The sequence below is a fragment of the Penicillium canariense genome, assembly GCF_028826845.1.
Source record: "Penicillium canariense strain IBT 26290 chromosome Unknown utg000007l_segment0_segment0, whole genome shotgun sequence".
In the NCBI taxonomy this organism is placed as follows: Eukaryota; Fungi; Ascomycota; class Eurotiomycetes; order Eurotiales; family Aspergillaceae; genus Penicillium; species Penicillium canariense.
The window spans coordinates 1975295-2002056 of NW_026622734.1; the positions used below are offsets into that span (position 1 = coordinate 1975295).

Here is a 26762-nt window from a genome sequence, read left to right on the forward strand (position 1 = left end):
GGAATCCGGATAAAGTTTCCCGGCGACAGGGGAGCGCGTCGGTCCGTCCAAGAGGTGACGCATCAGATTTCCGCCGTACCGCGAGCAGATCATAGGCCATCGGAGAAAAGCAAAACAATGGCTTAGTCAACTCAAAACCCGCGTGATCCGCCCCGGGCCGGCAGATGGTACCCATGTCGAGGGCCGACCCTAAAGCGCTTTCACAACTCCACAACAATACCAAAACAAAGCCGTGCCAGGAGAGAAGACTCTATCGAGTCAATTAGAGGGAAATTACAGAGCAGGCAAGTTGTCTCGACGTGAGATTGTATACCGTCCTCTTCTCTTATTCGCCGATCGATCGATCGGGCATGGCCCCCTTCTAGACCACGGGAGGCTGGCCGCCAAAGGAGGGCCTTTCCTTCATGAATCATCGTCAACAATGCTGCTTACGGGACCCACTAGTGGAAGCGGTCCGTCTGACGCGCGGTGGACTTCCATACTTCCCATTCTTATTAGCCTCTAGCGGACTCGCTCTCGTACAGCACGGAGTAAGCCGCGGCGCACAATGACTTCTCATCTCCACATCGGAAGGTTCTGCTGATGCATTGCATTAGTGAGCGCCGGGTCTCTTGAAAGAAGGCCAATAAGACAGCACTGTGACACTATTTGCAACCCATTGGACCGGCAGGCCTCGTTGGAGGGAAGGAACCTAGAGGATCGGAGCTGCTGCTGCTCCTCGTGCACCACCTCCGCTTTACCTCGCGAGAGACACGGCCTCGCCAAAACTTGATTTTGAATCGATCCCCGTGAGATGCCTTCTTTTTTTAGCGTATAGCGGGTCGCGCCGAGATGGGACCTCTCCGCCTATCCCGTGTAAACATATGGGTCCTACCCATCATGTCAATACATGCAGATATACTGTAGGTACTACTCTTTAATTACTCGTGACTGAAGACAGGATGGAGTCTTCCAACCCAGCCGAACCGCTACTGTTGCAAGTCGCAGCCGGCTTCTCTCGATTCACCCGACCTTCATGAGAGGATGCGTCCCAGACCGAAAAAACTCGTAGGGTTCGAGTGATCCCTGTTCAAACGACATGATATCGAAGCTTAACAGACGGGAAGCATAGCTCCCATACGTTACTCGGTAAGCGCTAAAGGCGCTCGTTACACGTAGAACACGAAAGCGTCGAGAATGACAAATACCCTGGATTTGGGTGATTCAATCCAACTTGTATAATATATGGCTTGGTCCTGCAGGCAAGATATATCATATTCAATGCCGAAGATTTACATCAAATTCAACAGCATTAGGTGCTACGACGTCTACCTGCTATAGTACACAATTTGATATCTCCAACAATCACCCAATTATATCAACTGTACAGAAAGAGCTCAACATAGCCTCCAGTAGGTATCTCTTGATCGGCGGTAAGGCGAATGCAAGGGGCTTTCCGGGGGGGACCCAATGAACTTTAATCCAATGAAAGCTAGTTCCTTAGCACCCGAGACTATTTGATGGTTTATTGATCCCTCTCGTGTTAATGGAAGTGGGTAGTCCAAGACAGCCTGGCCATAAACTGAACCCAAATCGCTGCGGTCAATATTGCTTGGAGCTAAACTACTCAGTAGTTTTCTTTTAGATTGAACATCATAACCACAAGCTTTTAGACCCCTTACTTGGGTAAATGTCGGTGAACCGACTCCCGATCGAGAAAATTCAGGCAGAAGCGGATACGAGATCTCAAAAACATTCAAACTATCCCCCCTGTCCCCATAACTTTATTTTTCCTTAATTTTCCCTTCTACTCCGCTACTATCTTTGATCTTATTCGCTGGCCTTGCAAGCATAATTACACATCTTTTGCCTTCTCCAGACCCACCTTAGGTGCCCAAGAGATATGGTCTCAGCAAACCTCGTCCATGGTCATGCATTGCGGCGCGAAACTCATTATACGGACCCTCTTGTTGCCTGACAACCCAACCCCATTCGGGAAGAGAGCCGTGAGTCATTCGTTGCCTGATCCCAGAGGCATATTTAACGACGTGGATGCCTACGTTTGCCGTCCACCGTCGCGTTGCGGCAGGGTGTCGTTCTTTCCGATCTTGAGGGCAATTTGAACTCATCAGGATGATGATGAAGAAGGAGAAGAATATGAAGGAGAAGAATATGAAGGAGAAGAATATGAAGGAGAAGAGGAGGAAGAAGAGGAAGAAGAGTAGTGTAGTTGAATTGTCAACGAAGCGGCAGATTGCGTCAAAGTTCGTATCCTCTAAGAAACCAGAACACACGGCATGGAACAGCAACGGATGTGAGATGAGCTCTTTTCCTCTCCCTGGAACTCAGGAGGATTAGCTTCCGGCGATCTGAGACTTTTGAGAGCGACCTAGTCAAATGGAAAGAGGAATTCAGCGAGGGAGAGGGGTTGGTGGAGACAAAACTAAGGTAGATGCAGCTATGCTGGATCAACATCTACTGTGCAAATGATTATCCTCATGGTTGTTGAACAGCAATATGAAGTGTCGTGTATATATCCAATGTCAAGTTACCTAGCGCAGAAGTCTATAGTATAAACTCCCGGAACGCGTATCAGCTGATGGAAATGATTACGGCGATGATACGGACAAGGATACCAAGGCTAACTCGCAACTGAGCGGCATGGGACGAAGGATAGTAGGCAGATAGTAGGCAGAGAGAAGTTCAACGAACGAGGGGAAGAGATTGCAAGTCGAGGGAGTTTGGAAGTACGGTCATTAAATCATTCAAGAAAAGATAACGTAAAATAGGTATCATATCACTCGGAAATGAGACGGTGATCCCGTCCCAGGTTTGTTTGCTATGGTTCGAATCTACGGAACGCAGCATCATCCAAGCCCATAAAGCAAGACAAGACGCCGTTTCCCAGCTACTGTTTTGTGGTTAATGATTTCATCTTTTTGCTTTTCATCTCCAGAAAATGAAGATGGCCGGCATGCTATTTGCCAATGTCAGAAGACATTTAAGCGGCAATAACGTTAGCACGGCGGCGGTCACGCTCCTCAGAGATGGAGAGCTATTGAGATGGTTAGTGATAAGCACAGACAAAGAACGACGGGATATAATTCGAAAACTTACCTTGACACCCTTGCCCTTGGGCAGGGAGATCCAGGGCTTGTCCTGGCCGATGACGAAGACGTTGGACTCACGGGTGGCGAAGGTGTTGTCAATGGCGTCCTTAACGTGGACGATGTTGAAACCACCATCGTGGCGCTCACGGTGAGTGACGACACCGACACGACCCATGTTACGACCACCAGTAACCATGCAGACAACACCGGTGTCGAAGCGGACGAAGTCGGAGATCTTGCCAGTGGCAATGTCAACCTTGACGGTGTCATTGACCTTGATCGCGGGGTCAGGGTAGCGGATGCTGTAAGGAAAAAGACCCGAATTAGCAAAACTTTGTTCTGTCTTTGTTGCAATCATACCGAAGTTCGATTCGTCCTCCGCCGATCAACCAAAGCTTGGTCCAACGACTGAATGACACGGAACTTCGTGGAGAGTTTGCACTCACGTTCGCGCATCGTGCGTAACCAAGAATGGGATCCCGCCCTTGCCAAGCTGAACACGCTTGACCTTGCAGAGCTTGAACTCAGCCTCCTCAGCTTGGATGCGGTGGACGGTGAAACGGCCCTTGGTGTCGTAGATGAGACGGAAGTGCTCGCCGGTCTTCTCGAGAGAGATGACGTCCATGAAGCCAGCGGGGTAGGTGGTGTCGGTGCGGACCTTGCCGTCAACCTTGACCAGACGCTGCATCATGATGGCCTTGACCTCGCGACCGTTGAGGGCGTACTTCAGACTATTCAAGATAGTGTTAGTTTTGGTTGTTCTCGATTCGGATATCCACTTCGAAATAGATGCGAGTCGTACCGGTTACGGATGAAGACGATCAAGGGCAGGCAGTCCCGGAGCTTGTGAGGACCGGGGGAGGCCTTGGGCGCGTAGGTGCCGGACATTTTGTCCAGCAGCCAGTGCGAGGGCGCGCTAAGGCGCTTCTGGTGCTTCTTACTGTAAAGGCATGGAGGTCAGTATTGCAACTAATTTCGATATGGAAAAATTTTGATCTTTGCGCCGAAGCGACGGTTTGGACACCCGAGTGAAAATTCCGGGTGCGAGTCCAGTGATGTCGCTTGCCACTGATCAGGAAGAAAGAATAGCAAGGCACTTACGGTCCGCGAGCCATTGTGATGGATTTGTCGACCTGTTCCCGGTGTTGAGTTGTCGAAGAGTCGCGATGTGAAGGAGGACGGGTAGCGCAATATTATCAAAGGGACTTCGCTTAGCTCGGGTGTGGGTTGTGCCCTAGCCCCGACTAACTAGTCCCAAATGGGAATCAGCAATCGGCTTATGTCATCACAGACGCCCTTCTATTTTAGGAAGGAAAATTAGTGAAACTACGTACGGCTTTTAGCGTGTGCTCGGATCTTTCCTCACAAGTGGCTCATCTATAAAGATCTGTTAAATGAAACTATGTGACATCGCTGAAAAAGCCCACTTTCCTGTTTCGTATCTATATTTAGATGTAACCCTTGATAACTGCCACTTCGGCGTTGAGAATAGACGAGCCGGCAGCGCCAAGCACGGTGTTATGCGACAGAGCCGCGAAACGAATATCAAAGTAGCCACCCTCAGCGCCATCACGGACACGGCCCACACTAACAGTGTAGCCATGAGAGATGTCGCGGTCCAGGCGCGGCTGGGGTCGGTCGGGCTCGTCGAAGACCTTGATGGCCATATCCGGAGCAGAGGGAGCGCCGAGCTTCTGGGCCTCGGACTGGTACTCACGCAGCGCCTGAACCACCTCCTCGGCCTTAGGGGCGGGGCGGTTCTTGAAGCGTAGCGAGACGAAAGCCATGTGGCCATCGGTGACACCGACTCGGGTGCAGGTAGCACCAATGCGCAGGCCAGCCTGCTCGTTGAATGCAGTAGCGTCGGCGTTCAGAGACCCGAGGATCTTCTGAGCCTCGTTTTCCAGTTTGTCCTCCTCACCACTGATGAAAGGAATGACGTTGTCGACGATGTCCATACTGGGTACTCCGGGGTACCCGGCACCCGAGATGGCCTGCTCAGTGAACACCTCGACCTCATCGACGGGACCGAACTTGGCCTGGAGGGCAGCAAAGGGAATAACAACACCAATGACGGCACAGTTGGAGTTGCAAACCAGGAAGCCCTTCTTCAGGCCAAAGTGCTTGCGCTGGTGGGGGATCAGGTCCATGTGCGACGGGTTGACGGTGGGAACCACCAAGGGCACGATTGGGTCCTTGCGGTAATTCTTCGCGTTAGAGAAGACCGGGATCTCGGCCTTGATAAATGCCATCTCTATTTCAAACATTAATACGCAATCATGAGTATTGGCAAAGATATAAGAACGGAGGTGATGTCCCTACCAGTCTCGCCGGCGATATCACTGTTCAACCCGGAGAAAACCAGGTCACAGTCTGTGAACAACTCAGCCTTGCACTCTCGCAGGACAAGGTTGCTGAGCTTCTCAGACATTGAAGCAGACTGCTTCCATCGGACGGCATCCTTGTACTTCTTGTTCGCGGAGCGCTCAGAGGCACCCACGGCATGGAGCTCCAGGAAGGGGTGATCAGCCAGCAGAAGGATAAAGCGCTGGCCCACGGAGCCGGTGGCACCCAGAACACCTACATATATCTGTTAGAACACATGAAAGAAAACATCGCCCGGGGGGATTCCGGAGCCATACCGCACTTCTTCTTGGGATAAGAGGCTGCCATCTTCTAGGTATCTAGCAGTCAAGGATGTGACTATGAGCCTCGGTCAGCATCCACCGAATCAATTGGGCCAGATAAGCTATGAGTGAAGAGATGGGGGCCCTTGATGTATCAAATCGGGAACACCTGCCACGAAAATCTTCTGAGTCAACGCTTCGACCACTGCCCCCGCATAGTGATTGACAGCGTACCGCAAGCTGAATTGCAAGATAGAACTCATGGCAGACTTTCTTATGATATTTCTGCACGCAAAGGAATCGGGAACAATCAGTACTCACCACTTTGACTTGTTGATGAAGATAAATTGCTGGTGGCAACCTCCGGTTCACTGCGATATCGCGGCCAATTATCGCTGCCCCGCGCTGACTCAGCGCCCATGGGGCGGGCAAAATTTTACCGCCCACGATTGGCGCATTTTGACTTTTTGGGACCCATCGACGCCGGAGTTGGGCACTTTTCTCCGGAATTGTATGCGACAGGGAACGGTGTCGTCTGCTTGAGCTCGAAGTAATTGCGTGAGATTGTCTATGGAATATACCAGATGCTCTAATTGTTCGCAGCTTGGTTGACGGTTTCCTCCACAGTCTCTAGCTTTAAACCAAGAAGGTCATTCGCAAGCACAGTCTCCTTCGCGTAGTTCGCGTTAACCCCAGGCATGTTGCCAAAAATAGTCGCTCGAACCAAGATGAAGGTACCGTTGAAATCACCTACAGTGAGCTTCTTCGCCGCCGCGGTAAGCTGGGCCTCAGTTGTGGTCTTATTAACCGTCCATTTGCCTCCGGTCACCTTCTCCAGCGCTGCAAGGATTTCCTGCTGACTGGTCTCCACGGAGGCGACATATAGGTACTGGTTTCTGGTTTGCTCGGGATTCTGCAGGGCAGAGACGACTGCTTGACCAAGAGGCCTCTCATTGATGAGAGTGAAGCTCTTGTGGCCGCCATCCCAGATGGTGGCCGTGCGATTAAGAAGCCCTTCCTAAGACCCTGTTGAAGTGTACGCTTCGGATCAGTTACTGCTAATGATAGCGTTCAAATGATACTTACCCAATCAAACAAGCCGGAAGTGGCAATGCCAGTCCAGGTCAAGCCTTCGGTCTCCTTGCTTTTCAAATATCCTATGAGCTCTTTCTTCTGCCCGAAAAGAGGCAACAGCTGGATCACGGCCTCAATATTTGTCCCATATGGACAAAAGCATTCCATTGGATTTTATTACAGCCACGTCTATTCGGTTGATTCTTGTCAAGGTCAAGCTCGCCATTAGCAAGCCTCGAACAAGACAAAATCAAGACCTCATCGTGCAACAGAGCTTTCGAAGGACGTGAGTGGAGAACTTGGAACGTGGCCGCTTGCTTCGACATTATGAAAAGGGGAAGCAGTGGCTCTGGCTCTTTCAGACTTACCTAGAGTGGGATACTATATCTTATCTCTCCATCAACTTGTCACTGGTTCCATCAGGTGGCGGTGTGGACTCCGCCTGGGAAGCTGCTGGAGAAATTCATGAGTACTGGAAGAAGAACAGTGATACTTGCCTTGATCGCCGTTGGAAGCACATCGAAGAGATACGCTATCAGGCTTTGTTTGCTAGAGACCTGGTTCAAAGGGAACCGAGTACTTTCTTCGCACTGCCAACTGATAGCACCGTTTCCGACAATTATGCGGACACGGGCGCAAGTACAGGAGGTGAAATGGCAGGTGGTATTCGATCAGACGGTGTTGCACCTTCATTATCTCAGAGAGTGGCACCTCTCCAAGCTTCCGAGTCCAATGTGTTGGTGAAGAATCCCGAGCAACAAGAGTATCATCGAAGTACTTGGGAACCTATGACTGGAACGACCGTATCAAGAGAAATCAATGACTTGTTACTCATTGAGCAACCGCCGGGGCTTCAGCCGTTCCTAGCGCTGGAACAGCCTGTCAATGGAATGAAGGGCTCTTTGAGAGATCCTTTCAAGAACTAGACTTGGAGCAGCACATGCCCATCTCGTGGCTTTAGTATGCTTAATGTTAAAAGAATAATCCGCTGGCTTGAATTGCAAAACTATTTATGATGTTTTGGTGTTAGGTACACATCTTATATATGCTTACCTTGCAAAAGATGAATTCAGGAATCTTCCTCCGAGTCAAAAATCTTGCCAGGATTCAAAAGCCAGTGTGGATCAAGGGACCGCTTAAGCTTCCGCATAACATCAATTGTGCCCGGGCCGAGCTCTTTCTTCAAGGATCCCTTCTTGCCCAGACCGATGCCGTGTTCACCCTGTAAGATCCATTAGTGAGATGCCCTTGAAGTCACCGAAAGCTTATTGTATCATACCGTGCAAGAACCCTCCATTTCAAGAGCACGATCAACCATATCATGGACAACCTTCTCAACACGGGCTCGCTCGTCTGGGTCGTGGCGGTCGTACATAATGCTCGCATGGAAGTTACCGTCGCCAATGTGCCCAAGAATACTGGCAAAAATACCGAGGTCATCCAATTCCTTCTTCGAAATTTCAATAATATCAGGAAGCCTGGAAATTGGTACGGCCACATCCGTTGACCATACTTCAGAGCCCTCCTTGCGCAAAGCCATCATACTCCATAGGGACTGCTTTCGTGCAGACCACAAGTCATGTGCCTCCTTTTCGTCCTTTGCGAAGGTGAATGTCAACGCGTTCTGTATTCGTGTCAGTCACTTGAGCTCACAAGACCCTGTCCATGTCCAGAGAACATACATTAGACTTGGCAAGCTGCTTCGTCAAGGTGATGCTATCAGCGACGCCTGCTGTTGTTCCACTGAACTTGAAGAACAAAGTAGGAGAGACACCCCAGGTTCTTCCTGTACCACCTGCCCTGTTGATCACATCCATTTGGACCTCATCCAAAATTTCAATGCATTGGACTTGAATACCCTTCTTAATAAGTTGCATCGCAGTAGATGCGCAGTCACGAATCGTCGGGAATGCAACAACCCCAACCCGGGTCAGCTCAGGAATTGGCGCTAGCTTCAACGTGGCTTCCGTAACGATACCCAATGTTCCCTCTGATCCCACGAACAGTCCCGTGAGATTGTAGCCAGCAGAGGTTTTGCGGGGACGTCTGCGCGTCTTAATGATTTGGCCATTAGCCAGCACAACCGTCAGGTTGATCACCCAATCCTTCATAGTACCATACCGCACTGCATTTGTCCCACTGCAATTGGTACCTACCATACCACCAATCATCGCAGATGGACCAGGGTCGACGGGGAAGAAGAGACCAGTGTCCTTGATCTGCTCGTTCAGGTCCATCCACTGAATGGATGGTTGTACGACAATGTCCATGTCATCCTGGTGAATTTCCAGGACCTTGTTCATCGAAGCAAAGTCAATGGTCAGTCCGCCGTAAGGTGCCGAGAAATTGGCTTCCAGGCTGGAACCACCCGAGTAAGGAATCATCGGCATCCGGTACTTATGGCAGACCTTCGCAATTTCAGCGACATCTTCTGTGGTGGTGGGATATGCAATCGCGACGGGGAGTCGGTCGGCATTAAGACTCGACCATTCCGAGTAGCCGTGCTGCAGAAGATCGTCCTCATCGGTGCTAATTGTGTCGTCGCCTAATTTCCCTCTCAATTCTGCGATCGCCTGAAATCGTGAATCCATGTTCATAGTCAAGCTCGGGATCCAATGGCCGTACCTTCTCGAAGTCTTTTGTGGAACCATACTGTGGCTTATCCGCTGCGTTTGGTGATGTCTGTCCGTACGAAGCGTAGCCATAGCCTAGCCCCGCAGCAAATGCGGAGGTGAGCAGCGTGCGACTAAGGGTCCAGGACGAGGCATTGTTCGGTGAATTGGAACTCGTTGAGCGATGTTGGTGCTGGCTTCCACTCGTACTGCTCGTAGCATTTGCCCGAATACTCCTGGAGGCTATAACGCTCCGAGACTGCGAAATCCGGGGGCGGCAATGGGGCATGCGGGGGAGTGGGGGATCCACGAGGGATCAGGAACGCCGCTCGCATAGTGGCGAGGTAGCTATTTAGATCGTAGGAAGAGTTGGAGAAAGCTCAACGGGAAGTTCTACCGTATGGCTGCCTGTTATGAAAGGTTTACAGAAAGAAATATGAACCAAGCCTGTAGACGACATGGCGAGCTTGAATGATGTGCTCGATGGGGGGAAAGAACAGCGAATGCCGGCCTCGGACTTCGGCCGAGAACAGAAGGCTTTAATTCCGCGGCTCGAAAGGCGTGGGGGTGTGGGGGATCAGCCTGAGCCTCGAAATGAATTTATCCGCTACCTTGAGCTATTACATGTCGTTTCCATCCTTTTCTTTCACCGAGGCTGTATTTGTTGTAATACCCCTTTCACGTCGCGCAGAATTGGCGAGTAGATTGTAGATTGAAGATTACCGAAAATGGCCGAAAGCGCTCGAAACCCTTATTGGCCGAACTATGCTCAAGCCCGTTGAGGGGGCAACGACGGCAACACAATTCTCGGCCACCAAGATGGTGAGAGAAGCCGACAACGACCGCGACAAAATCCAGCATCCCCGAATGCAAGACTCGTTATCATGGCCGAGGAACTCACTCGCCTAACGAGCGAGATCGAACGCGTCGTGACAGCGCCTTACGTGCCCTCACTCCAGGTAAGGCGTGAACCTGCCATTATTGGGATGAAGCACAGCGATAACACGTGAGGATAGAATTTACATTACCTGGTCCAGGCCAGCTCTTCTTCAATAGTCGACTCTTGGGTGCTTCATAAGCCCTGTCAGGTGGGCTTGTTGGCCGATGTTTTGGTAGAGGGCTTGTCCCGTTCGCGAGTCGCCCTCCCACTGCTTGCGGCTTTTGGTAGGCACTGTGATACTATCCCATATCGAAGGATCTGTTACTCACCATATTCTAGCACTGAATACAGGTTTTCGCGATGCGTTATTGGATCGTCAACCAGTGATCTTGGATGCTTTCCTCCAAAAAGCTCTTGTTGCCGGGGAACTCGAGGTAGGTGCATGCTCCATCATGATACTGGGCTATATTTCATGTGACTGTAGACTAAAGAACTATCAGTATCATCCAGCATGTGTTGCATTGTTCTCGTCGCCTCTTCCACGGGGCTTTACACCTCCCGCTCGTCTCGCCGGCTTTATTACGAAGCTAGTGTCCATGATGGCGGCCAATCCCGGAGCAGAGACAATAGCGCCCTTGCATGCCCTGATGACTGGCCTCCAGGGATCTCCCAACTTCATTAACGATGTTCCAATAGAAGTCATGTCTAACCTTCAGCTTGAATTTACTAAAATGCTGCGCAACCTCGACGACCACATGGGTAACCTTTTGGGCCTGGCCACTTTTGCGCAGATAGCATCAACTCAACAGAAGCAGCCTCGCAACCAACACGGGCCGGAAATGCCGTCTTGGCTTCTCAATATTCAGAATTTTTTTGGCCCCAAGCGTGGTCTCAAGACTTTAGACCTGATCGTTTTGCGCGTCATCCTCGCCTGTTCCTCGAGCTGCAACAATCTCACTCCGTCACAAGCCGCAGAAAGCATTCGTCTTGCCATTTGCATTGCCGATGTTATTGAACCAGAGCAGAAGAGAATTTGGCTTACTAGCAATTCAGCCAAGATTGCCAAGCTATGCGAGAAGGTGGCCAGGGAGAATTTGAACAGGGAGACACAAATTATGGTGCGGACCTCTTTTCCACTCCTCAGTCTATCTATCATCTGACACGTAGAGTTTGTTTTTTACCTTTAGGGGGTCACATTTTTGCTTTCTCTTCAAACCGTGGGATCTTTGCCTTCTCACATTCGGGACCTTGGTCTCCGTGTGCTTGTCTCTAAAGACAGCAGAGTAGTACTTGGAGCGATGCCGACACGACTTGTTTCACGCCTGACAGATTCTTTGGTGGTGAGGCTTCATTCAAATCAGATGCAGGAGTTTTGACACTGACACAAATAGGGCTATGATGAGTCTGTCATATACGAGCTCCTGCGGTTCACAGTTGAGGCCTTGAAAGAGGACAGCCTCGGACGCGACTCCATGGTTAATCTCCACGTGTCAAATCTCCTCTTCTCAGAATTTCAGTCCAATTTGTCGCAGCCTATGATTGCGTCGCTACTAAACTCGGCCTCTACCAAGCGGACTATTGCCAGCCTGTTCGGAAATTTCCCCCTGGTTCCGGGTCAGCAACAGTGCCAGGGCTCACAGGTCTGCTACTGTGCATACAGCGCCTTACAAAACAGTATTTTGCTCAAATTATTTGACATTTACTTTGCTGCGGCTCTGTCGCATGGCGACGACAGTACAGATATTGTTATAATGAGAACCTTTGTGGAACGAGCTACGAGAACGATCAACAGTAGTGAGTGCAGCTTTACGCAAGCTGCTTGCAAAGACTTCCGAGGCTGCCTTGATCTGCGCAATAGGCAAGAATTTGCCTTAACGGGCCGCTCAACCTTGGACTGGCGTTCTGCTATCACCAAAATGCACAGGCAAGATTCCGAAATATCGCACAGCAATATGATGAAAAGGATCGAGGACATTTGCTTTGATCTTGAACGTCGATGCTACGATATCGAAGGACCTGTGCGGTCTGCGGAGGAGGAGCGCGACAGACAAACGAATGAAGCCGAACAACTGAGACAAAAGAATGAAGATTTACACAGACAATTGGACCAATCATTAGATGCAAATTCATCGCTTCAGCAAGAGCTGGCACGTCTTGAAGCACATGCTGATAATGCAAACACTCGTGTCGAGGAGCTATCAGCAGCGCTTGAATCTACCCGGCAAGAGCTGCACGATCAACAGCACCACTCGGAAGAAGTGCTTCGAATGGAGCAAGAAAAAGCTCGAACCCGAGAGCTCGATCTGATTGCTACAAGTACTGAAAAGGATGATCAGCTCGAAGAGCTGCAAGAGCAAGTGCGGCATCTAAAGTCGGACAGTGAAGGCCGCCGTCAAGTCATGGAGACGCTTACCCATGATAAGTCCGCCTCCGCCAAAACAATGGCAGCTTTGCAGCATGAGATCGAAGAAGTCAAAGGTTTTTTGGAAGCAAATCAATTGCTCTGCTCTCAAAAGGAAGATGAAATCAAGCGTCTTCTTACGGACAATAAGGATTTGCAGATAGAGCTGAGTAGTATGAAAACAATGGTACACCACCCCTCTCCCCCTTTCCTAGCTATGGATATTATTTCCGAATGATCACTCACCTAACGTGCAGATTGAGGAGCAAAACTTACAAGTTGAGCGGCTCTATTCAAAATTGCAAGAAGCTGAAGAAAAGGCAAGGACCGATACTGAGATGCTGAAACAAGAGCAAGAGGCGAAAATCGCCAGTTTTGCTTCAAAAGTATGGCGTCCCTCAGAAATCTATTGGTCAAAAAGAAAATCGCTTTGCTAACAAAGAAGCTACAGGTAGCCAAACAACAGGAAGAGAGCGCCCGGATACAAAAGGTCATGCAGACAGCCGCCAACGATGCCTTCAAGAAGCTACAGTCCAAGGATAAGCGCATTCACCAGTTAGAAAGCAAGGTGAGCAAGTCATATCTGAGATTACAGATACTCTATTTATTCACTTTTTTTCTAATCCCTTCTCCAGATCCAATCTCTTCGCGATGCGAGAACAGCAAAGGCTAGGGAATTCTCGGAAGCCCAGCAGCATATCAGCCGGCTCATAAATGTCATGGGCTTCTCTGCAAAACCAAATGAGCAGGTCCCAAACAGGCCGCAACCAAGCAGAGACACTGATACCGTCCTCACTTCAGATCAACGCCACTCAGCCGCGTGGGACGGCGATGATGATATCCAGCTCGCAGAGTCGCTCGGCTCTTTGTCCTCTCATCTTCAGGGTCCTAGTCCCAGAAGACCCGAGGATAATGGACGATACATCCACCTTTCCCCGGCGCCTGCTCCCAAGACACCCACCGGTGTTGGCTCAACAGTGAATATAACTGTCCCCAGAACCATCTCCCGGCAACCTCTTGTTGAGGCTGACCTCAACAGTCCCCTTAAGCCTCAACTAAGCGTCGGGCCAAAGGGCAGCCAATATCGCTCTGCATCCACGGAGGTTTTAGATGACAATCACTTCCATGATTTAGACCTGGATATGGATTTGGAGTTCTCGAAGGACCACATTTTTACGAGCACAGCTTTCTCTGGCCCCAGTGATCTGCTAGCTCCCCAATGATGTCACTCATTGTTACAATATCGTTGGACGTTCCTCTTAAGCTGCCACAGCGGTATCAGAGCTTCTCACAAGATTCTGTGGTTTTCCTCTTAGTTAATACCCTTGCCACTTTTGTTATTGCTTGAATTCTATTCTACTCCCGTTGATGCAGTTGTAAGCCAGGTTTCATACTCGACGTAGTTGATGCCCATGTACTCGTCTTCCTGAATGATAGTCGCAACGCGAGCCCCTCTGCCTTCCTAACTGACGCGAGTAGGCGGTCATCGTTCTGTATCACCTTTGCCAACTAACCCGCCAACTAAGCAATGAAACTGCCCCTATCTTGAGTTGCTCTGGAGCTCAGAAGTTTTATCTGTGGCTGATATCTATCATCCTCAAAATTGGCCCTCCTATGTTACGTCTGCTTGTCCAGTTAACATTATTCCTCAGATGACAACGGTGCGCTGAAGTCTGACTATAGTGCTATACAGCCGATAAGATACAATAGCCTAAGTTATTTGCCCGTCTTCGGAGATTGTTGCCTATTTCCGATACTCACAGATATGCAGCTTTACTGGGTATTAGTCGCTGGGTTTTATACTAGACGTCTACCCATGAAGATAAATGAGGTGGCAGGCACGAGCCACACGTGGATGTTTAGGGCTATTTCCATGCAGCTTATCGAGATCTACTGATGGTAAAGCTTTTCTCTTTCATCTTCTTTCCCATTACAACATCACGCTGCTCATCATGTCTGCTTCACGAGCTTTCGTTCCCGCCTCCCAGAGCTCAGCCTTCTGGTTACCCTGGGAGCAGTGGGAATCCGTCGCAGTCAATATCTCGCGCGTGCCGAGAGAGGCAGATACCAAAGCCCTGTGGAATGCCTTTTCCAGGGAAGGTGAGATCCGTTCCATCGACATTTTCGATGACCGGCATGGAGCCCGTAGCTTGAAGGGCCGGATTCGGTTCAAGTATGTCTTCACCTCTCGCTGGTCTGCCTTTCATCTAATCTTTGCTGGTTCCCCACCTTTGGCGGTTTCAAACCATGACATTCTGATCAATTTTGACCTTCAAACAGGCGGCCTCCGACAACGGTCTTCTGGCGAAGTGGCGTCTACCAGATCCCGCTGCCAGGTAGGCGTGTCGTATATATTGGAGTGGCACTTGACCGAAGTTGCCCAAGTCCCTTCCTAAAGAGCCCGAGTCGCGAGAATGTCTTCTATCCTCGAGAGAGTGTAAGTCAATCTGGACACAATGTCTTCCATATCTTGCTTCGCTAGAAAACTGACAATATTTTGCACAAAGCAAGAGCTACCTTGCAAGAGGTGTGATATTGGGGTCCTGGTAGACGGATCCACCACCTGCGCCATGCGGACTTTCTCAGATGAGGCAAAGCCCAGGATGGTCGTGGATGTCCGAGCAAAGGCACTGTTCGCACATTTCAATGTGGTTCTTCACCACTCCCGACCAGTTGCTGCCGGTGTACCCGAAATGAGTGCTTCCACCTACAGGCTAAAGATCCCCTTCCTTCAGCTAGCACGCGTGTGGGAGGCTTACGAAGAAGACTCTCACGAGGTGTCTCTTGTCATAATCCTGGACTCTCCCCCTCTCTATCACCGACAGTCCACAGACATCCTTACTACCTTCAGTACCCAAACCACCTGGCGGGACAGTGATGCATGGCTGCGTCAGACTTCTATCGCGCACAGCTTGGGCCACCAGGTCAAAGCCCCCACTAGCCTACGTAGGGTAGGTCAGATCATTGATCTTGGTAAGCCCGCCGTCTTGCAAATTTGATCCCGAGTCGGTGCGGATGAGAAATTCTGACTTTGGTATTTCCCGCCCTCTTCACAGGTAGATGGAATGTTTTCAAGTTTACATTTTCCACTGATCACCTCCTTGAGACTGAATTCAAGCTCGTCCAGGAGATGTTGAAAGACCACAATGTTTTCATCGAGGGTGGAAAGCATTTCAAGAGCAGTCCTGAGCGCCCGGATCCTGTGTGGCGATGGATTGATATCCCCGACTCGAAAACACGTTTCTCTTCGACGCTGGAGGAGATCGCAGATCAGGACTATGTGCACCTGCCCTTTGCCGTCCGCTACCAGCTGGAAGTTTGCATTTCACATGGACACCTCTCCGAGTTTACAATGTCTCGTCAATTTGTCGTGCATCTGATGGACCTTGGGGTTGCTTCAGCCGTAAAACTTCTGGAGCACGTCGCTACGGAGAGAAAGCAGTATCTTGATCCCATGAAGATCTTCAACATAAAATATGGTAATGGGGTCTCGGGCTCGATCATCCCAGCCTACTGCTGTTTCATGCGTTCTGCGCGGGTTACTCCAACCACTATTCACTATAACACCCCGACCCTCGACGCCTCGAATCGGGTTACTCGTCACTACCAGGAGTACCTTGATCGCTTCCTCCGTGTTCGATTTACAGATGAAAAGTCTCAGGGTCGGATCTATTCGACCAGTTACCGCTCAAATGATGAAATATTCACTCGGGTCAAGAGAACCTTGGCCAACGGGATCACCATCGGCGATCGTCACTACGAGTTTTTAGCATTCGGCAACTCTCAATTCCGCGAGCACGGTGCATACTTCTTTGCCCCAACAAGTAACCTCACGGCTGCTCATATCCGAGCCTGGATGGGTCAATTCAATCACATCCGAAATGTCGCTCGATACGCAGCACGCTTGGGTCAGTGTTTCTCAACCACGCGAGCGCTCGCCGGCTGTCGAGTGAATGTCAAGAGGATCCCGGACATTCTTCGCAATGGCCATTGCTTCTCTGATGGGGTGGGAAAAATCTCCAAATTCACAACCAGAATCATCTCAAACGAGATGGGCGTCGCAGATCCTTACGGCAGGCCTCCATCCGCTTACCAGTTTCGACTGGGTGGGTGCAAAGGCATGCTGACTTATTCATCGGATCCTACAGTAAACGATGTGCACATTCGTCCGAGCCAGTTCAAGTTTGAGGCTGGACACAATCGTCTCGAAATTATTCGGTGGTCACAGTTTTCCGCCGCAACTCTGAACCGCCAGCTGATTCTGGTTCTTTCAGCTCAGGGTGTGAAGAACCAAGTCTTCCACGACAGACTCAACGTCATGTTAGAGAGCATCAACTATGCAATGAACAACGACAATCAGGCTATTGAGTTGCTCCAGAAGTTCGTTGATCCCAACCAAATAACCCTATCACTGTCACAGATGGTGTCTGCTGGATTCCGAAGCACGAAGGAGCCCTTTGTCAGTTCCCTTCTCGGTCTGTGGAAATCCTGGCATAAGAAACATCTCAAGGAGAAGGCCAAAATCTTAATCGAACACGGGGCATCTCTGCTTGGCGTTCTTGATGAGACTGGAACTTTGAAGGGCTACTTTGACCGCCAGGTGACAAGACAAAGGGTGACGGAAAAAGAGAAACTGGCGGCCCTTCCGCAAATCTTTGTCCAAATTAGCAGTATGGAGAAGGGCGTCTCGGCGAGGGTCATCCAGGGTGTTTGCATTGTGGCCCGGAACCCATCGCTGCATCCAGGCGACATTCGTGTGGTGCATGCTGTCGATTGCCATGAACTAAGGCACCTCGTCGATGTGGTCGTATTCCCCCAAACGGGTGACCGAGACATCACTAGCATGTGCTCTGGAGGGGATCTGGACGGGGATGACTACCTCGTTATCTGGGACAAGGACCTTATTCCAAGAGACTGGTTCACACGGCCCTGGAAATATGCCACCAGAAAGGCCCCGGACCTTGATCGCGATGTGACAGTCGACGATATCACTTCGTTCTATGTCACGTACATGAAGAATGATAGCTTACCCCGAATTGCCCATGCCCACATGGCACATGCAGATCGTCTTGCCAATGGGGTCCGTGAGCCCAAGTGCATTCGTCTCGCTCAGTTACACTCAGATGCTGTGGACTACAACAAGACAGGGTCTCCTGCTATCATGGGGCGCGATCTCGAGCCACATATCTGGCCGCATTTCATGGATAAGAGGCACAAACGAACCTATCAATCAAAGAAAATTCTGGGTCAACTGTACGATGCTGTAAAGATGGAGGATTTCTCGCCCAGCCTGAGTAACCCTTTCGACTCTCGGATTCTTCAATGCGACCTGGTGGGAAACAGCAAGAAATACGACCATTTCGCGAGCGAATTGAAGGTAGAATATGATGCATCAATGCGACGAATCATGGCCAAGTATGGTATCCAGACCGAGTTTGAGATCTGGTCAGCCTTCGTTCTTAAACACAGCGGTATGTGCCGGGACTACAAATTACACGAAGAACTAGGCACAGTGGCGAGTAGTCTTCGATTAGGTTTCCGAGAGCAGTGCTATAAGGAGGTCGGCAAGCGGGACTTTGGGCAAATTGCGCCCCTGGTCGTTTCCATGTACCGCATCACTCATCAAGAGGTACAGGATACGATGGCTGCACGGCGAGGTGAAAACAGGTATGATGATGACGATGACGACGGCCTATTACCCGATGAACGCGAGACCGAAATCATCAAAATGCCTCTCATCAGCTTCCCCTGGGTTTTCGATGGTATCCTGTGTAAAATTGCCAGGAGTGCGGCTGGTGAGCTGCGCCCTGCGCAGATGGAGGCGAAGGCTTTAGATGCCAAAAACAACATAGCTAAAACCTTCTCGCATGCGGAGGTCATGAAGATCATGGGCCAAATCGAAGATTCTGAATTCATTGCCAAGTTCGAGGGAGATCAAGACGAGGCCAAATTACCTGCGAAGTTAGACCGGAAACTTGGCATGAATGAACCACAGTATTTTGGTGACGAGGACCTTTATGAGAACAATCTCTGTGAAGACAGGCTCTATGAGGTGGCGGGTGGGGATCTCTCTCTGGCACCCAATGAAGTCCAAGATGTCGTGAAGGCCGAGCGGCTTGTCAACCCTTCGGCAGTTGACGAGTCGTCTGAGGGAAGTGGGTGGGTGGTCGAGGATGCTCAGGATGGTGTCGAGGTTGTCGATGAGGATGACGAAGCCGTGGATATCGTTGAGCTTGAGGGAGATGTGAAGCCGTCTGCGATGGATGAGTTGATCGCACTGCTAGGGGACGGCGACGATGAAGAGAACGGTGATTGGCGAATGGGGCAGGTGGTTTGACACCGTGAACTTTCAACCCAGGCCTTTTTCGTAATTATGGATTATGGAGCAGCGAGAGGGCAGTCAGCGTTTTTGCGATCGATGTTCATGCGACATGTGTTCCCGCCATTTGCCGTTTGACTGACGAGATTCGTTTTATATCCATTAGCCTCGGCAGAAATTATGATACTCTGATTCTTTATGTAAGGGCGGAAGACTATTGAAAGACAGCACGCGCCGGTATCCATTTTGGCCGTGTGGGGGGTATATCTAACGCCTCCGTAAAGATCATTCATCGATATCAAAATACCAATTAGCCAACCAAAAAGCCCAAACTCCAAAAAAATGAGCAAGCAGCCAGTGAAAAACACATCTTTCTCACCAATCGAGTTCTTGGTGACCTTTCTTCTCCAGCAGTTCCACTACTGGCTCTAGCACAGCCTTCAAATGCCGCAAATTGGCCGCATCTCTAGTCCGGGAGTAGAAAACGGGACAATCCAAGCTATCACACGCAACGCTGTCGCATGCTGTAACACCCATGCACGACCGACACACTGCCTCTAGATCAACAACTCGCTTCTCGGCCTGCTGCAGTCGGGAGACAACATCAAAAAGTGCAAGGTGTGGCTGTTGCAGACACTCATGACAAACAGGGATGCCAGCATCAGACAGCTTAGCTCGGCAGACGATGCATGAAGAGGACCGCATGTATGATTCCAGCGTCTTCTTCTGGATTCCAAGCTGCTGGTGCGGGCGGGATGAAGTTGAAATCGAGGATGCGTCAACTCGTCGGATTCGTTGCACCTTGGGCATTTCGTCATACCATTGGCGTACATTGGCACCGACAAGGTTGAAGATTCGCTCCAGTGGTGGAATCAGGTTTTTGGTGATGTAGTATTCTGCATCGAGATCAAGCTGCGCGTCATGTAAGAGGATCTCCGGCGCAACACACCGGTCAATAAGTCTTGATCCAGGTGCCCCAGTAACGACGACATATGGGACGCGTTCACCTAATTGCGGCTCTAACCGAGGGTCCTCCAACATGCGCTTGGTACTGATCATGGCACCGGCGGGGAGAGTGCCACGCTCACTGTAGGTACCCAGACGGACCTCACGAGCGAAGCAAAAATCTTGAATCGAGACACGGCCTTGCATGATCTTGCTGCACTGTCGTTGAAAGTAGGATTTCACTTGGCTCAGGTCTGCAGTTCGGAAGAGTAGCTTCAGAGCCTTTTCTTCAATCTTTTGCTCTGCGGGTGTCCCATCCCGTCGCACGGTCTCAATGCCTTTGGCGTCAAACTCGGGTTCGGTTTGTGTGCGATGCTCATATTTGAACCCGACGTACCGCTTCTTCGCTAGAAGTACGCAGGGGTGGTAGACCTTCTCGAACTTCAGCTTTATTGGGCGCGGATTCATGTCTGTCACTGCCTGTGCAATCTCCTCGCCGATGTCAAAGGCTTGATCGCGTGTGCGACCCTTGAGATAGACGAACAGACTGTCGGTATCACCGTAGACAACCTCTGCACCCCATCTCTCGATGGAGTGAATGAAGGCAATGGCTTTTTCCAGCGTCTCTCGACCCGACTGCACAATGCTGTCTGCGATCTCTGAGCAAGGCATTCGACCAGAAAATGAAGCAGATGTATATCCGTACGTGACGTTGGCAATAAGTTTCAGAGCCAGCTGTCGATTGTTGAGCAATCGTTGCAAGGTCTTGTCCCCTTTCTCAGTCTTCATTCCAGTCTTGACCATGATTCGGGTTTCAAGGATTTCCGTAAGCATCTTGGCGAGCAGTGACTGGCGGACTTCTGGCTTTGCATACATCATGCCATTTGGCGCAATATTGATCTTGTCTTTCAGTAATTCCAGTAGTCGAGGCTCCCGCTTGTAGTCTAGGAAGCCCATTTTATCTTTGCCGCGCCACGGGACAGCTCGGCCAAGAAAGGTCGAGTAGCAGTAGTTGTAGGCAATCATCACACTAGGATAGAGTGATTGAAAGTCAAGCACCAGAAGAGGGCTGGTGTAGAAGTCGCTCTGCGGCTCCATGACCAGAGGCAAGCATTCTAAAGCATTCTGCTGTCCAACTTGCTTTCTGCTTGGAGAGACGAGCAAGAAGTTCTCTGGCTTGGCAATTCGGAACATCAAAGACTCGACTTTGAACTGAGATCCACGAGCGAAGACAGAGTAGAAGTCAATCCCCAGCAATCTCGCTTGCTCGCTGGTCCGCGGAATCAACTCGTTGGCCTCGAGAATTTCCAAGTTCATTTGTACTCGCGATGTAAAGTACTCCACAACTTTCAGCATGTTGCGAGGCTTTCCGCTTTGGTACCATTGTGTGAGGTCTTTGGCCGAGTAGTGAGGAATTCGGCGCTGCAGAAGGTGAAACACAACATTCTCCATGGTATACTGCAGCAGGTTTAGCTCCCCTCGCATGGCACGCCAGATATTGATCATGTGTCGGCCAGTCATTCGAATCGACGAAGCATGCTCGAATCCCCAGCGATCATCCTCTTTGCCGAATTTGCTATTTGACTGTGATTTGACTCTAGACAACTCCGCGCAGAGATCAAAGTCATACTTCTTCCGAGCTCGCTCAATCACGTACCCCCAGGAACCATTGTGAACTTCATAGCCTGTGATGATATCCGGGTCGTGGTAGCGAACAAGGTCAACTAGCCGGTTGATCAGGTCGAGTTCGGTCGGTTCCTGCTCAACCTCAATTCTCAGCGCTTTGGAAAACTTAGCTTCGGGTCTACCCCCTCCCCTTGATAGATCATCCCGACGTGAACGCCGGGCAGATGGCTATTGACCTCGAGAGCATCGTCTTCAGATTGAAGGCACCAGAAAAGACAAGATATCTCATCCTCGTCCGGATTGGATGATAGAGCTCCGCGGGTGTTTACATGCACTTCCAGGCTCATGGTGCTCATGTACTGCGTTTGATGCTCCACGCTGGTGGCCTTCGCCTTTTGAGAGTATTTGGCGCCGTAGGGGTTCCGTTGTGTTGGACCTTCGATTTGTGATAAAGCTTCAAGCTTCTTCCCCGAAAGAGGCTGATTAATGGTTGGTGTACTGGTGCTGGCGCTAGCCTTGCGTGATGAGGCTTCGACTTGTTCGAACCAAGCCACTACTTCAGACCGACTGGGCGGTACCGGCGCAAACTCCCATGCCCTGGAGGTACAAGCTTCCCGCAATTCCTGATCAATCTTTTCTTGCTGCCCTTGATCAACCACAGCCGAAAGTCGCTGCTCGTCAAACATCGCAGGCGAGTTTCCTGATGGGTCAAACTGGGGTAGAAAATGGATTGTGTCGCTTTCTAATCGAAATTCTCGGCCAGCGTACAAACGAGGTCTTTCAGGTACATCCGCCTCAGTACTGTAGTATGCTTTTTGATAGACGACAGATGGGCGACCAAAATCATTCAAGGTCGACACTGCCTCATTGGTGCTTGGGCTGGCCAATCTGAAAAGGCATAAAGTAGTGTCCCGGTGGAAATGAAACGAGTCATGAAGTTTTGATTTGATATGGGCCACATGTGGATCAAGTGCGATACGAGCCTCTACTGCTGTAGAGGAGGATCGGAGCAGCGTTGAGGAATCTGCAGAGGCACTAGCATCGCCTGACTTGGCGCTCGTGGTTGATCCTGACGGGAACGAGCTTGGCATGAGCTGTGATGCTGAGTCCTTCTTTGAAGAACTGCTTTCATCTTGGCTGAATCGTAGAATTGTCATTGGGTCATTGGGATCCTTGACAACGGGGTAGTTCAGTCTGCTGTTGGGTGCTTTCACCATTGCCTTTGATGAACGGATTGTTTTCTGGGAGGAGCGTTTTGGGTCGGAAGATGGCAGTGCTTCCATGTGGGGACTGGTGCGGATTTGGGCCAGGCAATTGCCACTTTTTGTGGTCTCAACATGGTTGAAATTTTCGATCAGCTCTTTCTGCGGACTGGTCTCGTCTGTATTGCTCCAGAACCTCGGTTTTTTGACCGATTGCAGCTGTTCACCATCGGCAGTTTCTTTATGCGATCGTCTTGAGCTTGTTGAGCGTGCGTTGACTTCACGATGTGCTTCGCAATAAGCACTGGGGTCAATCATAAAAGATGGGGGCGCCCTGAGAAAATCATCATCTGTCTGCAGACCTGAAGCGCTATCCGCCTGTGCACGCTTTTGTGCTTCAACGGGTTGTGTAAGTTCATCAAAAACACAATCATAGAAGCTCTCTTCAAGTGCTGCTGCTTGGAAGGGTTGAAACTGTTCTTGAGGTTCCTCTAGGTTCTCATCTTCTCTTAATAGCTCCTGCCCATGATCCGAGACGTAGTTTTCATCCACTTGGGAAGATAGTAACAGGCCTTCATCAACGGAAATCTGAGGCAGTTGTTCGTCAGCTGCCTGCGAGATACGATGGTGCCTATCCAAAGTGGAGCCGTTCAGTTTGTCAGGATAGAAATCTTCTACACTGGCCAAGGCTGTTTTGATATTCTCTTTCTCCGCATCGGGAGCCAGGAAAGTTTCAAAAGAAGTTTCCTTGGCGTTATCTTCAAGTCGTTCATCGGCAACAAGTTGGAGTGCCAACTCGCGAAATTCGTCTTCGTGAACCCAGCCTGCCCTGGATTGATTCCGTGGGTCGGCAGACATGGATATCAGTTCCTCGGGGCCAAACGGGGTACTGTCTGGATCCGTGATTCCCATAAGTTTCTTGCGTCTTCTCGTCTCATCTTGCCAGAGTCCAGCCACACTGGGAACCAAACGCTCGTTGAACGCAGCCGGTCTCAAGAGCTCTGTGAAGTCGTGATGCAAGGAGCGCTCTTTAATATCGGAACGGTTAAGTATGTCTTGCACGCAAACATCTACTTCCAAGGGACAGTGGCTCTGCTTCGGAAGGGCCGGGTCATCAAGAATATTCTCAGGGTGGATTGAGCGGTCATGCCAGCGGTGATCCAAATTGGTGAGCTCCAGGTATTCCGGTACCGGTGGCCGGAAGTAGACTTTTTTGCAGTCCATATATCCACACCCGTATAGGTTGTAATCGCACATCCATTGTGGGACAAACTGTAGGTGGCTCTCGTATGGCTGGAGTGGTCGTTTCATGACTGCTCCCTGGTGAAACAGGTCCGCTAAGCGAGTAATATGGAAAGGATTGAGAAGATAAATCTTGAAAAAAGACCGGTAGCCGACATGGTACCCATAGAATGGAATCCCTTTGACTAGGGTAATGTGTGCGACATACGCAGTCTTTCTGTCGTAGGCATTACGGCGATAGCTGACTGCCAAGGCATGATCGATGGAGAGGTGGAGAGTACGAATCGCTGAGCTCACTATAGAAGAATTTCATTTAGTAAGTAAATATTGATAACGTATGTAGGCTATCTTGTCTGAACATACCTGCTTCAGGCGCCAACGATCCACTGTACTCGATGTATAGGTAAGGAAATGCACCATGGATATGGACGCAAACTCGTTGGCCGGTTTCAGTTGCCCCAAACACTCGTATCACAGGTACTCTGGGCCTATAGTCTTTCTCCGAGACGCCATCTCGAAATGGCAGTGGAGGGTCCAGCTCCGACGCGGTGGCCTGGTAGTGATCGGTGCAGTTGAGGCGTACGCGAAAAGGCTCCATCGGTCTGATATGGCTTCACCAGGAAGTATCAGCGACATCGCGCGGACAGGCACTGAACTGGGTGCTTTCCATGCGGATTCAACCCCCTTCTTTGGATTTATTCGCGCCACTCGCCGATAAATGCTAAACCGAGTTGTCCTACAGCAGGTCCAACGCGCGCCAGCGGAGCGCGGGTGGGACGCCCAATCACGTGCATGCCTGTAAATTCCAGCTTGGTCGATCACTTCGGACCTCTTTCTCCAATCAGTCTCACGTCAACATTCCTTCCGGGCTGCGGTAAACCACTTGGCCTTTCTTCGTTGTGTTATTCTCTTGATACCTCAGCAGATATATCCTGCGTCCTCCTGTGGAGGCTAGTTCGCCCATCATGTCAAGGAAACCGGCCGATGTGGCGTCCAAGGAGCGCAACGAATACATTCCGTCTTTCATCTCGAAGAAGCCGTTTTACGTCGATGATGATTCCAACAATGATTACCTCGAGCATCAGCGTCTCCAAAAGGCGACCCAGGATCAGTCCAAATGGTACGACCGAGGAAAGCGCGCCGGGCCAGCCGCAACCAAGTATCGCAAGGGCGCATGTGAGAACTGCGGCGCAATGACACACAAGACCAAGGAATGTCTCAGTCGACCCAGAAAACTTGGTGCCAAGTGGACGGGCAAGGACATTCAGGCAGACGAGGTGATCCAGAAGGTTGATATGGGATGGGATGCGAAGAGAGATCGATGGAACGGCTACGATGCCAGTGAATATCGCCAAGTCGTTGACGAGTATGAAGAGCTCGAGACGATGAAGCGAGCAGCGAAAGAGGGGGCTGATCTCAAGAGGCTACAAAACGGAGAGGATGAGGATGATGCGGAAGAGGAGGACATCCGCTACGCCGAAGAGTCCGACATGGGCCGACAGCAAAGCACCGCCACGCGCAACCTCCGTATCCGAGAAGATACTGCCAAGTATCTTTTGAACCTGGACCTTGACTCCGCCAAATATGACCCGAAAACTCGACGAATGGTGGATATGGGTGCACAGGAGGACCAGGCTTCTGCCCTGGTTGCAGAGGAGAACTTTGTTCGTGCTTCCGGCGACGCCGCCGAGTTTGAGAAGGCTCAGCGTTATGCATGGGATGCTCAAGAGGCAGGCAGGGCTCAGATCCATCTGCAAGCAAACCCTACATCTGGAGAAGTTCTCCGTAAAAAGGAGAAAGAGGATGCTGAAGCCAAACGACAAGCCCAGCGCGAAGCCCTCCTAAACAAATACGGAGGCGACGAACATTTGAATGCAACCCCGTTGCGCGACACGATGGTTGTCGAGAACGAGCGGTTCGTTGAATATGATGAATCCGGTGCCATCAAGGGCGCTCCCAAAACAGCCACAAAGTCGAAGTACCCCGAAGACATTATGGTCAACAATCATACATCGGTTTGGGGCAGTTGGTGGTATGAATTCAAGTGGGGCTATTCATGCTGTTTCTCGACTGTGAAGAACAGCTATTGCACGGGTGTAGAAGGAAAGAAGGCCTTTGAGGAAGAGGGCAACATGTTGTTGCTACCAGAGACGGATGGTAATGATGATGATGCTCTGGAACCCCCAAATGACCCTCGCGAGCTCGAGAGGACAGAGGAGCAGGAGTCTGCCGCGAACAATAACAAGAAGCGGACGTTGGAGGAACTGAAGTCCGGCATTACTGAGGAGGAAATTGAGTCATACAAGCGCAGTCGACTGGCCGCCGAAGATCCCATGGCGAATTTTATTGGGAAAGAAACTGACTAAAGTCTTCAGCAAGTCTTCATCTTTTGTCTACCTTTCCACTTCTCGGCGTCTCAGTTTAAAATACCCCTCCATGATATTGCATTAACAATGGAACAAGGATAATTCCGTTATGATTTGATTATTTAGTAATGCAAGCTCATAATGTCAATCTCTACACAATATTTGTTCGTATCCCCAAAGACACCAAGCCTCGTCCGGATCTGCTGTGTTCTGTGACTGGACGGATGAACCTTGGATGGGTCCAGCGGATGCGCCAGGCCGAAATAAGCATATCACGTAGTACATTGTGCACGGACCAAATAGATATCATGTGACTTAGATCACGTTATTATCGTCAGGGCTTGTGCCCTGGGTCTCGTGACGCGCCCACACCATCGCT

The 26762-nt window shown here is 50.3% G+C and overlaps 9 protein-coding genes across 9 annotated transcripts; 4 read left to right on the forward strand and 5 right to left on the reverse strand.

Annotated features, from left to right (window-relative positions):
- Positions 1-2112: 2112 nt before the first annotated feature.
- Positions 2113-2337, forward strand: N7482_009729 (uncharacterized protein; the record flags this gene model as incomplete). The annotated part of the gene is made up of 1 exon (XM_056691853.1): positions 2113-2337. The coding sequence occupies one exon, from the start codon at positions 2113-2115 to the stop codon at positions 2335-2337; it is 225 nt and encodes a 74-aa protein (XP_056539559.1).
- Positions 2338-2980: 643 nt separating this feature from the next.
- Positions 2981-4225, reverse strand: N7482_009730 (40S ribosomal protein eS4; the record flags this gene model as incomplete). Its single annotated transcript, XM_056691854.1, has 5 exons — positions 4191-4225; positions 3892-4029; positions 3536-3820; positions 3097-3391; positions 2981-3034 (listed from the first exon to the last, which is right to left on the reverse strand). Exons 1-5 carry the CDS (start codon positions 4202-4204, stop codon positions 2981-2983), a joined length of 786 nt encoding a protein of 261 aa, XP_056539560.1. The 5' UTR covers positions 4205-4225.
- A 312-nt stretch (positions 4226-4537) lies between these two features.
- N7482_009731 (aspartate-semialdehyde dehydrogenase family protein) lies at positions 4538-5762 on the reverse strand (the record flags this gene model as incomplete). Its single annotated transcript, XM_056691855.1, has 3 exons — positions 4538-5343; positions 5412-5669; positions 5732-5762. The coding sequence occupies 3 exons, from the start codon at positions 5760-5762 to the stop codon at positions 4538-4540; spliced, it is 1095 nt and encodes a 364-aa protein (XP_056539561.1).
- Positions 5763-6305: 543 nt separating this feature from the next.
- On the reverse strand, positions 6306-6958 carry N7482_009732 (uncharacterized protein; the record flags this gene model as incomplete). The annotated part of the gene is made up of 2 exons (XM_056691856.1): positions 6306-6734; positions 6803-6958. The coding sequence occupies 2 exons, from the start codon at positions 6956-6958 to the stop codon at positions 6306-6308; spliced, it is 585 nt and encodes a 194-aa protein (XP_056539562.1).
- Positions 6959-7859: 901 nt separating this feature from the next.
- N7482_009733 (FAD-binding oxidoreductase) lies at positions 7860-9691 on the reverse strand (the record flags this gene model as incomplete). The annotated part of the gene is made up of 4 exons (XM_056691857.1): positions 7860-8012; positions 8070-8414; positions 8473-9363; positions 9416-9691. 4 exons carry the CDS (start codon positions 9689-9691, stop codon positions 7860-7862), a joined length of 1665 nt encoding a protein of 554 aa, XP_056539563.1.
- A 595-nt stretch (positions 9692-10286) lies between these two features.
- On the forward strand, positions 10287-13906 carry N7482_009734 (uncharacterized protein; the record flags this gene model as incomplete). Its single annotated transcript, XM_056691858.1, has 8 exons — positions 10287-10361; positions 10419-10538; positions 10783-11400; positions 11470-11622; positions 11674-12870; positions 12899-13069; positions 13135-13251; positions 13319-13906. The coding sequence occupies 8 exons, from the start codon at positions 10287-10289 to the stop codon at positions 13904-13906; spliced, it is 3039 nt and encodes a 1012-aa protein (XP_056539564.1).
- Positions 13907-14635: 729 nt separating this feature from the next.
- Positions 14636-19020, forward strand: N7482_009735 (uncharacterized protein; the record flags this gene model as incomplete). The annotated part of the gene is made up of 4 exons (XM_056691859.1): positions 14636-14856; positions 14964-15120; positions 15191-15656; positions 15740-19020. The coding sequence occupies 4 exons, from the start codon at positions 14636-14638 to the stop codon at positions 19018-19020; spliced, it is 4125 nt and encodes a 1374-aa protein (XP_056539565.1).
- Positions 19021-19377: 357 nt separating this feature from the next.
- Positions 19378-24615, reverse strand: N7482_009736 (DNA-directed DNA polymerase zeta catalytic subunit REV3; the record flags this gene model as incomplete). Its single annotated transcript, XM_056691860.1, is given in 3 exon segments — positions 19378-21728; positions 21740-24313; positions 24381-24615. 3 exon segments carry the CDS (start codon positions 24613-24615, stop codon positions 19378-19380), a joined length of 5160 nt encoding a protein of 1719 aa, XP_056539566.1.
- A 367-nt stretch (positions 24616-24982) lies between these two features.
- On the forward strand, positions 24983-26383 carry slu7 (mRNA splicing protein SLU7; the record flags this gene model as incomplete). Its single annotated transcript, XM_056691861.1, has 1 exon — positions 24983-26383. The coding sequence occupies one exon, from the start codon at positions 24983-24985 to the stop codon at positions 26381-26383; it is 1401 nt and encodes a 466-aa protein (XP_056539567.1).
- Positions 26384-26762: the final 379 nt, after the last annotated feature.